The 16,043-nt window shown below is 38.1% G+C and overlaps 1 protein-coding gene across 2 annotated transcripts in view; it reads left to right on the forward strand.

Annotated features, from left to right (window-relative positions):
* Nucleotides 1–8,136, forward strand: part of UBXN7 (UBX domain protein 7) — a 61,708-nt gene extending 53,572 nt beyond the window's left edge. For both annotated transcript variants that reach the window (XM_084871672.1, XM_084871671.1), the window contains one exon: nt 1,074–8,136. In XM_084871672.1, the coding sequence (XP_084727798.1) occupies nt 1,074–1,235 (162 nt within the window). In that variant the 3' untranslated portion in view covers nt 1,236–8,136. The remainder of the gene's footprint in view (nt 1–1,073) is intronic.
* Nucleotides 8,137–16,043: the final 7,907 nt, after the last annotated feature.

Here is a 16,043-nt window from a genome sequence, read left to right on the forward strand (position 1 = left end):
TGTGACTGGAATGCCGGTCGGATCTGGCTGCTGGTGCTGATACCCAGACTGTTTCCCAGGTCTCATATTTGGAAGGGAATGTGAGATGAGACAGTAGATGGAGCACTTTTTTGAGAAGTTTGGTTGTGAAGCTAGAGAGGGGTATGCAGTAATCACAGTGAGGGGAATGATTGAAGGAGAGACTGCATGTTTAGAGTCTGATGGGAAGCATCTGTAGAGAGGGAGATGTAGACAATACCTATTAAAGCAGGGATGCTCGGTAGAGGCATGGTTTCTGAGAAGGCAAGAAGAGATTTAGTACACAGGTGACAAGATTGGCTATAGGTAGAATGAAAGACATATCTTTGCCGATAAAAAAATGGAAGGGAAAATAATCATGTTTAAAACCAAGGACAGTAATTTTATAAGTAGTGAGTTTGTTATTGAGGAAATAGTAATAACCCTGTATAGGTCAGTACATCACTTAATGTACGCTATTATCTCCCCATCCAAAGTGTTATATTGGCCCTTAAACTTCATATTTTATCTACTGTGACAGTACTGAATGTTAGCCTGGCCAATGTGGCTCAGTGGTTGAGCATCAACTCATGAACCAGGAGGTCAGGGTTGGATTCCCAGTCAGAGCACATGCCTGGGTTGCAGGCTCAATCCCCAACTGGGGACATGCAGGAGGAAGCCAGTCAATGTTGATGTTTCCCTCTCATCGATGCTTCTGTTTCTCTCCTCTCCCTCTCTCTCAAATCAATAAAACATATTTTTTAAAAAGAATGTTATATTGCTTGGCTGGTTTGGCTCAGTGGTTGAGTGTTGACCCAAATACGAAGAGGTTGCCAGTTTGATTCTTGGTCAGGGCAGGTGCCTAGGTTTTGGGCTTGTTTGATCCCAGGTCGGGAACCTGTAGGAGGCAGCCAACCGATGTTTCTCTCATCAATATTTCTATCTCTGTCTCCCTGTCTCTCTAAAACCAATGAAAACATATAAAAATTATTTTTTTAAATTAATATATATGTAATTCTTTAATATGCTTTTTCTATTTCCATCTAATAGTCTTGTCTTTCTTTTGTTTTTCATAGGCTTTGGTGAAGCATGTCCAGTCTAAAGGATATCCAAATGAACGTTTTGAACTTCTCACCAACTTCCCTCGAAGAAAACTCTCTCATCTGGACTATGACATAACATTACAAGAGGCAGGCCTTTGTCCTCAAGAGACTGTCTTTGTACAGGAAAGAAATTAACATCATGGCCTGACCTCTCTCAGCTTACCCCTTTTTTCCCTTTTCCTATGAGATACCATGTCACTGAGTATGCATTTTGGTTCATAGGACCATAGAGCCAAAGTTGGGCAAGCAAGTCACCTGCCTTCTCTTTTATTCCTTGCTCTCTCCTATAAATCTTTTTCACTTCCTACCCTCTTTTTCCCCCCCTCCTCTCCTATTTTCATCTTTTTCCTACTTTTCTTTCTTACCTAATCAGGTGACCAAATGGAAGTATAAGGATAACACCTCCTAGTACTGGCAGCAGGAAATGTGTGTTCCAATAAGTGGTCTCTTGCATGGCACTTTTTCGGGATCAAATGATAATGTTACTACTCCTCAGACTTCTTTGGTAAAGGAATGGCTAGATTCAGAATAAGAACAACCTCCCTTTTTTGTAAGCCCTGTTTTTAGTAGGGGAAAAAAAATTCTCTAACATGTTTTGTTGTTCATGTAAGAAATATCACAACAGAATATCTAGGCTTTTATTTACATAGAAAAAGTATCTCTTATAATTATTATTCATCTCATTTAAAAATCATTTTGAAGGATTCCCATCCTCCCAAGCTAGAATTATTTCCATGAAATGTGTTTTTGGCAAAATGAGTGTTAAATGTTGGGCGAGTAGCATGGGTTGGCATTCAATAACCTAGCCTGAGACAACTTTCTTAGTTACTACTCTGTAAACTATATTGATCCTGCTAGTCCCAGAGTGGACCTTTAGTGAGCATATTGTGGTGACTGGGATGAGAAGGTGCTTGCTGTTTTTGCCAGTATGGCATATTAATTCCTTTGGCCCTTCCATTGTTTGGGTCCACAGGTGATCTATAGGAAGGCAGCTATTCAATAATCATGCAGTACAGTGGCTTGTAGTTTAACCACTATGGTTATTGATTGTCCTATGTGCTTTAGGCATACTTATGTATATCCTGGGGGGGAAAGAAAAAGATGCAGCTGAGAGTAGCTAACCATGTTCCTTGGTTAGAATTAGTGATTCATTTATTACCCCTGGTTGAACAGTCTCTAAAAGGCTCTGGTGACTAAATGAGCTTAAATCCTCATGCTTTTTCTTGCTAAAGGTCTCAAAATTGAAAGCCTAAGGGAAAAACCTTTAAATTAAATCCATAAGACAACATTTAGTAAGGGAGGTGGGGAAGATTGCCAGTAGTCTTCAAATGTTGTGGAGGTTTTTCTGCCTACAAAAGCCACATTCAAATTGTAGTTGGTGAAAGCTTTTCTCAGTTTTGTTTAGATTAGCCATCTTGAATCTCCATAACACTACTCAACTTACCAGCTTCATTATATGCTTAGTTCTTATTTTGAGCTTTAGTCTTCTGATGAGGTAGTGGTGATTCTGGTGGCAAAATCAGAACTTTAACTTGCTATAAAACCATAATATAAAAAGGGGATTTATATTGATTGATCCTTCTGCTTGAGGAACATAAATTGCTATTGCTCAGAGACCTTTAAGTTCCCATCTATTTTAAGATCATTCACTTGGTAACTAGGGGATTTTAAAAAAACATGCTTATGTGTTGCTAGTACTTAATTAGAGAATATGATTTCTAATGGTTGAATTTTGAGGGACCCACCCTAAAGAACCAGTAATGTTTCTCCTCAGAAATAATCATGGAAAATTCTGTTTATTCTTCAGTGAGTCCTTTTGGATTAATGTTCTTACATTTTTTCTAAGTGTGTGTAAGTGCTTATGTATAAGTATATAATTGTATAAATATTTATAAATATATTTATATAATTACAATTTCATTTATATCTTGAGTCAAAGTTCTCTCTTTAGATTGGTGACTGAGTAATACCACTTTGATGTTTTTTCATAGGCTCTTGAGGCTAACTAACAGCTTCTGAATTATTGAGGAATCATGGTTTTCATGTTAATTCCTTAATTTGGATAATAGACTTACTATCTAATAGAGCTGTATACCATCGAAGATGCATTAGAGGGTAAAAAGACTGTTGGTAGTAGGCAAGGTCAAGAATCTAAAAATTCAGGGAGGTACAGGGTAAGAAGTGAGGGTACGCCCAGTTTGGGTGCTATGGCACCTGTCTCCACTCAGCCAAGTCACAGCTAAAGCCCAAATCTGTCAAAAATGTGAAGTCAAGAGCTTTCCCTGTAGGACTTTATTTTATTCTTTTACCTATTAGCTTCTCTTTATAAAACATATCTAGGGAACCTGAGACAATATGTCCATTAATGATAGGATGTAGTTCTTTTTGATAAGCTCAGCCCTAGCATATCCATGCATGAGAAACCAAAGTGACTATTTCAACTGTGAAATGACCAAGTATATATATATATAAAGGATTTAAGTAAGCATATTAAAGAGATGGGGCATGAGATACTGACTCAACTTAGAGACAGCTGGTGTTTAGAATATACAATCTAAAGGATTTTATTTTATTTTGAGGCAGGAATGTAATTATCCTGGGCTTGAAATAAAGGCCAATGGGATGGAGGAATTATAGATTGTACCTGGGAAGAGTGAATAAGGAATGTTGCTTTACTCAAGAACTTAATCCACTTCCTCTAATTTGTCTTATTTTCTCTGTAAATTCCTTTGCTTTTTGGAGAAGTTTTATTGAATAGATTAAATGAGGTTAGTAAAATAATTAAAAATTAGCTTAAAATAGTAATTCCTTGTAGGTATTGGAAACAGCTTGAAAGAGATAAAAGGTACAGAGAAAAAGAACAAGGTAGATCTTGAGAGTAAATGTGACACATACAGGGAGATAAAATGAAAACTAGTGTGTGGGGGGGGTGTTGAGGGAGTGACAGGAAACCTCTTTTGAAATTGATTTAAGAAGAAACCAGAGAAGAGAAAGAAGAGCCAAATGAGGGAAGACATGCAACTAATTTTGAGTAATTAGCATGTAATAGGTACCTTATACACATTTCCTCTTAATCTTTATAAGAACGCCATAAAATGCACATTTCCCCCCCTTTTATGTATAAGAAATAAAATTGAAGTTCAGAGAACTTGTTGGGGATGTCACAGTCAGTAAGTGGCAAAATCAAAATTGGTATCCAGAGTCCATGCTCTTTTACTCCCATGTTGCTGTCTCCTCCAACAGGGGCATCAGCCCCGAAAGTTATCTTCCTTTTGTTTGGCTCTGTAAAGTATCATTTGGTTATGTTTCCTTAAAGCTGGTGGGATTTCTGCTATGCCTATAAATTCCCATTTACACCATTATTTTGAGGGACTGATAAAAATGTGAAAGGAAAATAATTATGTGGCATTATTTGCTAAGAATAAACAGAAAGGTAAAAAATGATTTTATCTCTTTTAAACTTTTCAGAAAAGACATAATTATCTTTTCTGCATCCCACCTATACCAGATTATTAAATCTTTTTATGTATATCTTTTAAAATATTCTGTAAAATTCTTCCTTGACTGTGTAAGCCAGTAATTTATTGAGTTCTTAATCAAAGTTGGAAACATCTTGAAATCTAAGATGTAGTTCCTGCCTGTTTTACCCAGTTGGAGAGACACACTACACATGAGATAACTGGAGAACTGTAAATGCTCACATTTCTGGGGCTGAACTATAATTATAATAGACGCTTAGAAAGGGGAATGAATACACTTTAGTTAGGACAGTCTTAACAAAAATGTAAAACTGAAAAGTGGCAAATACTGTAGCTCAAATTTTCTTTTGACTCACCTGTATTCTTTAGTTGCAACTTTTGTAACTACTTAGGCATGATGTTTGTCAGTAAGGCATATCGAATTCACAAAAAGGAAAAGATTACTGATCCCCAGGACTAAAATTTTAGCTAGGAGGGATCTCACTTGAACACTTAGGAAAATACTGGATATGCAGAGGGGGCGCTGTATGTAGGCATAAGTGCACTTGGGTAATTGCTCTGCTACTACTTCACAGCATATTGGACTAGATCAAGAGTTCTCAGTCTGTTCAAGTGAAAGAACTTGTGATTTTAAAATTTGGCAGAGGTGCGGAACTGTGGAGTTAAGTATTAATACCATTTATTTCATTGATGGAGAAAATGTAAATGTGCATATGGAATTTGCAGACTCTTGCAGAAACTCTTAAGAACCCACAGATTGTAGAACACTGAATTAGATTATCTCTGAAGTGAAACTTTCCACTCCAAAAGTTTATGCTTCTAGTCTCTCCTCTTTATTATATATTATCCCTAGGTTAATTAAAAGTATACTTGCTAATCAGTTCATTCGCTTTTTTTCTGTGTCCAGGTTTCATTTGCCTAATAACTAACCTCTCTTGACTGAAATCTCCAAAAAGGAGAGTACAATGGTTATAGATCTAGTAATGATCTTTAAAACACAATTCATTAATTTAAAAAACTTTAATGCAGTATTCTTGTACATTGTTGAGTCTGACTAAAATGTAATTAATGAGAACCAAATATTTCACTGACACTAGAGTTAAATTTTATTTTACCTGTGTGCTTACATTTTACCACTGAGCAATTGTTAGGAAATCGATTTGTGTAAGTTGTAAAATTTACTTACTTGGCAGAAACAACTTTTTCAAATTCAGATAGGCTGACTTTTAAAAATATTTCTTATCCCACACAGTATATCTCCATTGTGTCATTCTTTCTTGCCCTCTTTCATTTAACTACTTAATAGTAAATATAGGATGCAGATTAATGAGTACGTAATTTGTAAAAAAGTAAACGAGAGTGGGAAGAATCAACCCTCTAATGAACATGGCGGTTTTTCAAAAATAGGAGCCTTGATGAAAAGGCTACTTAAAGACATCTGTGTACTGTGACTATTCAACTTTATTGATTATCCTTGCTTAGCACTTCAGTTATTGTCATGAAACTTAATTGCACTGTACACATTTTAGAATAGTGGCAAGAATATTCTTTAGTCCTGAAAGTAACCAGCAGAGAATATCAAGCTAATATGTTGATTTCTCCTGTTACGAGAAATTTGATATTTTAATGATGGTTATTTTGATCTTTGACTCTTCTGTATGTCAGTCCTGCCAGAGAGGCCACTTAGAATCAAGAGTATTTTTCATAGAGATTATGATGACCTTGGTGGTTTTCCTGTTGAAGTGAACTTGTGGTTAAAGTTACTGGATATAATGATATGGAACCCTTAATTAGAAACTCTTTTAATCCTTTTATACTTTTTCGTTCTCTGTTCCTAATTTTTCGACATCCATTCTCTGAAAATTAGTCATGATTTTAATAAAATTGGCTATGTTTAAGAAATTCACTTCTCTTTTAATGGTAACATCTTAACTATTTTATAAATATACAAAGGAAGATTTTGAGGCAAACATCATTTTTATAGCTCATTTTCTGTCTACTTAAGAATGCTTTTATCCCAAATATAGAATGGCCAGCTCCATGACATCCCTCTCCCCTTTTTGGCCTGCAGAATGCTCTTGTATTATTGCATAGGACCTCAGTCATTCTCATGATTTTTGGTACAGACCTTTCTCTGACACATGATCTGAAAGTAGAGTTGGTAATGCAATGCGAACTACATTAATAAAACAATTTAGCATTTCTGTATTTAAAAAAAATAACCACATTTACTTATAGGGTTAGAGATACAAATACTAATGATAGTATTTTGCCTAAGCACAGTCACATATTAATCTGTTAATATGGGAAGTTGCCTTGTACTTACTTAATTTTATTGCAACAGATAGCAAGATTTGTTGCTTAATGGTATTTCCACTATAAAGATCAATGCCCTAAGATTTATATCCCTTATAAGGTCATTTGGGTTTTCAAATAAGAATAAGTCAAGCTAAGCTAGATTGAACATAAAACTTTTATCTCCATTAAAATAACTTATTCTAAATGAGCCTACCATGAATCATTTATTTTATTAGGTGTGGTAAATAAAATGGGAAACATTTCAAATTATTAGATAAATTCTGACCTGGAATTGAATTCTTTCTTCCTTAAAATCTCTTTTACTTGGTTTTTTCATGGCTTCAATATGGGCATTTTAACTGATAGGGAGAGATTCTTGATCTGGAGCCATTCCCTGCCATTCTGCTTTTCTTTCCTATCAAAGTCACTGGTTTTAGAGTACATTGTCACCAGGATCTATTTCAAGTTAATGACATCAAAATGTTGATGCTCAGTTGGATATGTTGCTGTTTTCAACAAAATGGTTCTGCAGTATGCTTTCTCAAAGCTTCTGTGTTCTTAATAATGAAAAATGTCAATAAATTAAATGGTGTGATTCATAATATAAATAGGTTTTTTACATTAATCATATGCTTTGAATAACTTTGATAATTTATTGCCCTGTAAGTTAAACCTCACATGGAGTGACCATTGCCACCAGAAAATCTCATTTTATCTGCTAATTAGAATGAAAGTAGTGTGTGACCTCCACTTTTTAGTTAATGAACTGTAAGCTTATAGTAGTAAGCTTTTTAGTTAATGAGTAGTAAGCTTATCTTACCCATTTTGGGACTTGAACCTTGTTATTTTCCTATGTTTCTCTCTTCAGGTTAGAAAGGTGATTTACCTGCTGGGAAGCAGTAAATCTAGTCATAGATCTAGAGAGATGGGTACCAGTTTATGCTAACATGACTTTGAAGGGCTTCCATCCAAGTTCTGGCATGAATCTGTTAGACAAAATTTAATTTACTCGTTTTAGAATCTTTCTCTTAGGACGTTTTTCCTTTTGATAACAATTTCTAAATATTTGGTGTCTTTTTTTTTTTTTTTAACCCTTTAAGAAACAAAAGTCTGTTTTCAAGTAGGTATTGATTGTTCCTGGAAACTCGAGTGCGTGTAGGCTCTGTGCATGCTTTGTGTGTGTTCAGTTTGAACAGTGTGTTTTAAACATCTGGGATGTCCAATTCTGGCATGTCTTCACTAAATGTATTTTTTAAACATTTTTCATGTCGTTTTTCAAACCTCACTTCCCATCTTACTCAGAGAGGTTAAATCAAGGAATTAAATTTGGGGGTGGGGGCGAGGGGTAGGGGGTGAGCTGGGTACTTAAGGAGTGAAGTCAATTTGGGGGTATTTGCTTAAGGGTGTTTCTCAAGCAGTTCCTAACGGTATTTTGGAGATTCTCTGGGATCTTTGTATACTCAACTTATTCTGGACAAAGTGGTGGTCTTAGTAAGAGATTTGCATTCTTAATGCAGGATGGCTCGAAATTCAATCTGTAGCATAACTTTGTTATTGAATCCAAGAAGATAATGGACAGAAACAGTGCTTCTATTTTAGTGTTTCTGGCATGTGCTCCCTAAAATGCATGTATAGCTCTCAGTTTTCTGGGCTTTTAATTTCATGGTGCTAGGAGGTACCATCTCCCACTCTTCTCAAAGATGGGAAGAAGGAGTGGGACTAGTGAGTAAGGGGCAACTGGATCATACACTAAAATTTTTTTGTTCAAGATACACTAGAGACCCTCCTGTATATCTAGTAAGTGATAATAAAGGTGCTAGGGAAAAGCCTTAAATTTAAAGACACACAGAAGCCGTAGAAAACCTAAAACTTGGAGGAGGAGAAAAATATGCCATTTGACAAAGCAGAGCTGTAACTGCTGGCTAAGACTCAATGGAACTTCCACTAAAACCAGGGAAATCTTAGATAACTGGGTGTGATATATCTATAGATACATAGTCTATAGGTAAATAATTTCTAAATTGAGGATCTCCTGGAGATCCTCTGTTTTGGCTGTACCAAATTGTGAATATTCTTGCTGTGTTGTACCCAGTTGCTTCATGTTGATACTGCAGCTTGAATTGGGGAAGCGGGGTGGGACGGCTTGTGGTTGTATGGGGGAGGGATGGAGGGAGGGGGTGATAAGTCCTTTGAAGACATCAGTTCACTGTGCTGAGAGAGGGACCAAACTCAAGGAAACCTCTGATCTATAAATTCAACTGCTGCATTTTTTTATAAATACATGTAAATGTCCTGTTGTAATATTTGATCTTGGAAATAAAAACTTTTCAGTATTAGGTTTTTTGTATTATTGTTTTCTACGATAAGACTGGATATTACTTTTATTAATACCACTCAGGTTTCAAAATCTTGTTCTCATAGTCTCATGTTTTTAAGACAGTAGTATTTATAATAATAAGAGCATAATATGCTAATTAGACCCGACGACCTCTGGACAGAGCCTAGGGGCCAAGGCAGAGGCAGCCGCAGCAGTGGCAGGAGCCAAGCCCCTTGCACGAATTTCATGCATCAAGCTTCTAGTTTATTAACTAAAGCTCATGGTTTCTTATTAAGGGTAATGCTTGGTAGCTTCTTTTCTGCTCTTTGTAGTAAGATGGACATTTATGGTGAGTGCTCTGTAAATGTTGGTTGAATTGTCATGAAAGAATTGGGTTTGCTAGTCTTGTTAGGAAAGTAAGATCCTATATTTGACATGTTTGGGCAATTCAAGTGTCTAGTTTTTCAAACCACCAATAATGACAAATTAAGGACTCAGCTGAAGCAAGTGAAGGGGAAAAGAAATTGCTAAAATAAAGGGAGAAAAGTCGTCACTGTTACTGTGTAGTAGAAATTGGGATTGCTGCCTACTCATCCTTTTGTGAAACTTTTCCTCATCCTCATGCTTCAGCAGTGTACCCTCATGGAACTTGCCTTCTTCTCTTAAAACCTTCTTCTCTCCCTGGCCACAAACACTGGTCAAGAAGTAGCCATCCTACTTAGATTTAGCCAGTTCTTCCAGGGACAAACTACCTATCCTTATTCTTAACTAGCCTCACTATGTGCCAAAAGATAGAGATGTGATGAATAAAACAGACACAGTCCCTGCCCTCTGGGAACCTCCTTTATAATTAGGGACACATACAATTAGCAAATGAGAAAAATACAGCTTTAATTCAAAATACAATGATGGGGGGGTGGGGAGCCTAGAAAAGAAGCCAGTAGGGAATTTCCTGGCCAGTGTTGCTCAGTCGTCAGTACCAAAGCGTCATGGATTTTATTTCTGATCAAGGGAACTTGGGTTGCAGGTTCGGTTCCTGCCCCAGTCAGGGCAATTATGGGAGGCAACCAATTGATGTTTCTCTCTTCCTTCCTTCCTCTCTTCCACTCTCTAAAAATCAATGAGAAAAAACATCCTTGATGAGGATTAACAGAAAGATGTTGGGGAATAATATTAAGGTTGAGGCCTGAAGGATGAGAAGACCCTGGTAAGAGTAGGAGGAAAACAAATGCAAAGGCTGTGGACCAGGAATGTTTTTGATGTATTTGAGGTATTCAGAGAAGGTCAATGTGTCTGGCATGTGTAGTGAGCAAAGGGAGTGGCATAAAATGAGTAAAAGCCAGATCATATAAAGCCATCTTAGGCCCTGGTAAAGGGCTCAGATGGCATCCCAGGTGCAATTGGAAGCCATTTATTATATAGAGAGTGGATTGGAAGAGAGCAAGAGTAGAGACTATTGCAGTGGTCAAGGTACAAAATGAAAGTTGCCAGGGTCAGAGTAGTGGAATGGAACTTGGAAGTAGTATATAAATTAGACATGCATCTTGAAGGTAGAATTAAAACTGTTGAGTAAGATGTTAGGGAAGGAAGGAAAGAAACCAAGAATGACTCAAGGTTTCAGTTGGGTAAGAAGTGGTATCATTACTAAGGCAGGAAGACTGGTAGGTCAAGCATTTTGGCTGTGTTAATTGTGATACTTCCAAGTTCAGATATAGTATAGGAAACTGGAGATGTGAGTCTGAAGCTTGAAGGGAATGGTGGACTGGAGTTAAGATTTGAGAAATTGTCAGTCTTTTAGGTGGAGTTTAGTTCCATGAGAAAGAATAAGGCCACGTAGGGGGAAAATTAAAGGACAGAGCCCAGAACGTAGGCCTGAAGGTCACCAGCTGGAATATTGGCCAGTGAGGGAAGGAGAAACCAGAGTCCTGTGTCAAGAGAGCCAATAGCAAAAATGTTGAAGAAGGATCTGCAACCAGCTATGTCTAATTCTGCCCAGGAGTCAAGTGAAAAGGACAGCAAAGTCTTCATGAGATGCAAGACTTCATTGGAGACCAAGAATATTTTCAGTGTGATGTTGGAGACGAAAGCCTAATGTGAGTGGGTTGACGTTTGTAATATTTTTACACTAGTGAAGAAGAAAAAAGAACTTCCTCTTTGGCAGACTAGTATAAATGGCAGGTATTTCAACATCTCCTATCTTCCTTCTTCTCTCCCTCCATTTAAGGGAATGTGCGTTCTGGTTTAGTCAGCTGTCGGATGCAATTGAACCCCACCCACAGGGAAGCTAATTAGTGGGTCCCTCTTCTTTGGGTTTGGGTAATATTGGCCTGATTGTCATCATCTTTTCCCTCTGCCAGAAAATTCCATTTTCTCAACTTCCTCAAATCCCACCTTCAGACTCCACAATATCCCCCAGAATGGAACATCTGTCTATCCTGCTCTCCCAAGCCTTTCAGCTTTAGGAAGCCTTTTATGGCATCAGGCAAATTATTTTCCCACCCATGCTCCATTTGTGCTCTCAAACGCCCATTTGCTTCCTCCTCAGAAATATCCCCGACAAAGTGATAACTAGTTGCTGTGTCTCCAGGAAGCCAAACTGTAAGATTATTATTATTTTTAAGATATATTTTATTGATTTTTTACAGAGAGGAAGGGAGAGGGATAGAGAGCTAGAAACATCGATGAGAAAGAAACATCAATCAGCTGCCCCCTGCTCGCCCCCCACTGGGGATGCGCCCGCAACCAAGGTACGTGCCCTTGACCGGAATCGAACCCGGGACCCTTCAGTCCCCAAGCTGATGCTCTATCCACTGAGCCAAACCGGTTTGGGCTCATTTAAATTCTAAATGATTCCCTTTTACAATGAAAATGAAAACTGGATCCTCTTTAATGAACTTTTCAATAGTTGGTTACCAGCTTTTGCTGCAGGCATACATATGTCTGCATACACAAACATTTCGTATAGAAGGCAGTTCACATGCAGTTTTAAGAATTAATAACCAGATACAATTATTCCTTCTCATATATATGCGTCAAAGGTTTCCTCAATATTGTTTATTTTCATCATAAGAAGCAAAACCTCTGTGCCCAGAGACTAGGTGTGTTAGTTGATGCAGTGCATGAATTAACTCATTAATCAAGTGATTCCTGAACTGCTACCACATTCTAAGCTCTATGCTAGGTTCTGGGCATACAGAGCAGAATAAGATACACCCTCTGCCTGCAAGGATCTCACAGGGGTGGGGAAGAGGCACATAAATAGTACAGGTAAATAAAAATGCAGTGGGGAGATTTTTTAAAACAGGGCACAAAAAGCAGTGACCATAAGGGGAAAGATTAATAAATGGAACTTAAAAATCAAGAACTTCTCTTAATTGAAAGACATCATTAAGAGTGAAAAGGCAAACCACAGACAGGAGAAAACATTCATAACACACATATCTGACAAAGCTCTCATCTTGGGAGTTCTAAAGAACTCCTATAAACCAGTAAGAAAAGACAGCGAACCAGTAAAAACTGAGCAAACAACTTGAGCAGGCAGTTCTCAAAAAAAGGATCTCCAAATGACCAATAAGTATATGAAGAGATGTTTACTCATCATGAAAATGCAAATTAAAACCACAATGAGATACTGCTAAACATCTACTAGAATGCCTATAATTAAAAGTGTTGAAAATGTGAAGCAACTGGAACTCTTAATATACTGCTGGTAGGAGTGTAAATGGGACTACTTTGGGTAACTGTTTGGCAATATCATTTGTCAAAATTAAATATCCATATTCACCTACCCTATAACTCAGCAATTTCACTCCTACATATATTCCCTGGGGAAAAAAAAATTAGTGTATAGGTACATCCTCCAAGAGACATGCATAAGAATATTCATAGCAGTATCTATATATACAAAAGCCTAAGTGACCATTATGACCGAATGACTGGAATTTCCAGAACGACTGTCGACCAGTCTCTATGACATGCACTGACCACCAGGGGACAGACGCTAACCCAGGAGCTGCCTCCTGGTGGTCAGTTCGCTGTCACAGCCAACTTCCCATGGCCTGCCAACTCCCATCAGCCCCTGTGCTAAACCATTCATAGATGACCTGCTTCTGGGTCAGGGTTTTGTACATAGCAGAGCAACTCTCTTGCTGCAATCCATTGAAAGCCCTTGACACAGAGTTTGTTTTGCTCCCATCCTCTCCCTTCCCTGGAGGTCACCCACTTGCCATGGTGGCAGCACAGTAGTGAGGGAAGGAGGAGGGGGGAGGCAGGGAACCACGTGATGGTGGGGCAGCGTCAGCATCTGGCATCCATTTCTTCCATGCCCAGCCTGGCGACTGTCGCCTCTTCTCCTGACCTGCTGGGGCCTTCTGGCCCTGAGCTAGGATGGGAAACCGGGGGTGGGTGGCAGCAGATGTGGCCCCTTTCCCAGTGGGGCAAAGGGCTGGCTCCCTCCTTGGAGCTGGTGGCCAACCTCCCTCGATCCCGCCCCACTTGTGCACAAATTCGTGCACTGGGCCTCTAGTCAATAATAAAAGCCAAATGGAAGTCAACACTAGGGATAGAGATAATGATGGAAGGGAACACAATAGAGCATTCTGGGGATTTAGAGATGTCCTATATCTTGATCTGTGCAGTGTTGTTTGAGTGCACATATGAAAATATTTATCAAATTTTATAATTAAGATTTGTGCAGTTTACTATATGTATGTTAAGGAATACCTAAATTAAAAACAACAACAGTGCAATAGGAGCACAGAGAACGAAGTGCCTAACTCTGAGTAAAGAAATCGGGGAAGATTCTGGAAAATGGCCGCCGAACAGATGGACCTGTTCTGAGCCTAGTCCCAGAGCAGATAGAAGGAGCATCTGAGAGTCGCTCGGGGAGAGTTAGTTGGCAAGCTAAGGGGTAGCAGAACTCTTAAGAGAAGTTAAGGGTCCGCTGGACAAGATTTCCTGACCAAGCAGCCCCGCACTGCGGCGGCAGAGATCTCTCCCGGAGCTACGGTCTCAGAGGGAAAACTACTCAATCTTACCAAGAAAAGAGGATCTTCTCTGAGGCCTGAAAAACCCACAACAGAGACCACCAAGCAGCTGTGACGCCCCAATTGGCCCAAACACGTGGATTCAAGGGAGTTCTTCAATCACCCACGGAAAGGAGAAAGAAAACCACATAACCAGACATCCTGAAAAGAGAGACCCTGGGGAGACAAAGAAAGAAATCAGGGAAGATTGCCCGCTGGCGTGGCTCAGTACTTGAGCGTTGACGTATGAACCAGGAGATCATGGTTTGATTCTCAGGCAGGGCTTATGCCCAGGTTTCAGGCTTGGTCTCCAGCAGAGGGCATGCAGGAGGCAGCCAATCAATGATTTTCTCCCATCATTGATGTTTCTTTCTCATCATTGATGTTTCTCTTTCTCCCTCTCTTTATGTTTCTTTCCCTTCCTTTCTGAAATCAATAAAAAACATCTTAAAAAAAAAAAAGAAAAGAAAAGAAAAGAAAGAAACCAAGGACTTCTTTAGGAATGTTTGAACTGGACCTCGAATAGGGGTCCAGTTCAAAAATGGGATTTTTGATGGGATTGCAGATCAGAGAAGACAAATACTATATGATTTTATTTATATGTGGACTCTAACAAAAACCAAAATAAACAAAATAGAATAGACTCACAGATACAGTGAACAAACTGATGGTTGCAAGAAGGGAGGAAAGTTGGAAGATTGGGTGAAAAATATGAAGGGATTAAGAAGTACAAATTGACCCTAGCTGGTTTGGCTCCGTGGATAGAGCATCAGCCTACAGACTGAAGGGTCCTGGGTTTGATTCTGGTCAAGGGCACATGCCAGGGTATGGGCTCAATCCCCAGGAGGGGGTGTATAGGAGGCAACCAATCAGTGTTTCTCTCTCATCATGGATGTTTCTATCTCTCTCTACCTTCCTCTCTGAAATCAATAAAAATATATTATTTTTTACAAAAGGAAGTACAAGTTGGCAGTTACAAAGTAATCATAGGGATGTAAAATACAGCATAGGGAATATAGTCAATAATATAACTGCATGGTGAATACAAGACTTTTTTTGGAATCACGTCATAAGTTATATAAATGTCTAATCACTATGCAGTACAATTTTTTAAAAATCATAAAAATGTCTATCCATTGATTTGAAATCCCATTCTTGGGAATTTATCCCAAAGAAATAATTAAACATAGGATGAAAGTTATACACATCACATCTTATGTAAAAAAAAAAAAAAAAAAAAAAAAAAAAAATGAAAAAGAAAAGAAAAAGAATCTAAAAGTCTAATAAAAAGGATAAATTATCACCTGAACAATATTATGATTCTGCAGTTTCATAAGTAATCCTTGTAATCCTATATAATAAAATAATAAAACATTTAGAAAGAATCTAAATGTCTAATAAAAAGGATAAATAAATTATCACCTGAACAATATTATATAGACACTAGAGGCCTGGTGCACGAAATTTGTGCATGGGTGGGATCCCTAGGCCTGGCCAGCAATCAGGGCCGATCAGGGACTTCCTTCCACTGGCTGCCAGCCTGGACCTTCCTTCATTCCGTGCTGCCCCCTATTTGTCAGCACATGTTATAGCAAGCAGTTGAACTGGTTGGTTGGACTCCGGAGGGGTCAATTTGCATATTAGCCTTTTATTATATAGGATTACAAGGATTACTTATGAAACTGCAGAATCATAGAAAAGTGTATAATTTCATAATTAGTGAAAAAGGCAATATATATTACTATTATACTTATGTAAAATAGGCTATGCATATGGACAAAGTCTAAAATGAAACATGTAGATACAAAAATCATTGTATATAAAG

This window comes from Pipistrellus hanaki (genome assembly GCF_964339955.1).
Source record: "Pipistrellus hanaki genome assembly, chromosome: 2".
Classification (NCBI taxonomy): domain Eukaryota; kingdom Metazoa; phylum Chordata; class Mammalia; order Chiroptera; family Vespertilionidae; genus Pipistrellus; species Pipistrellus hanaki.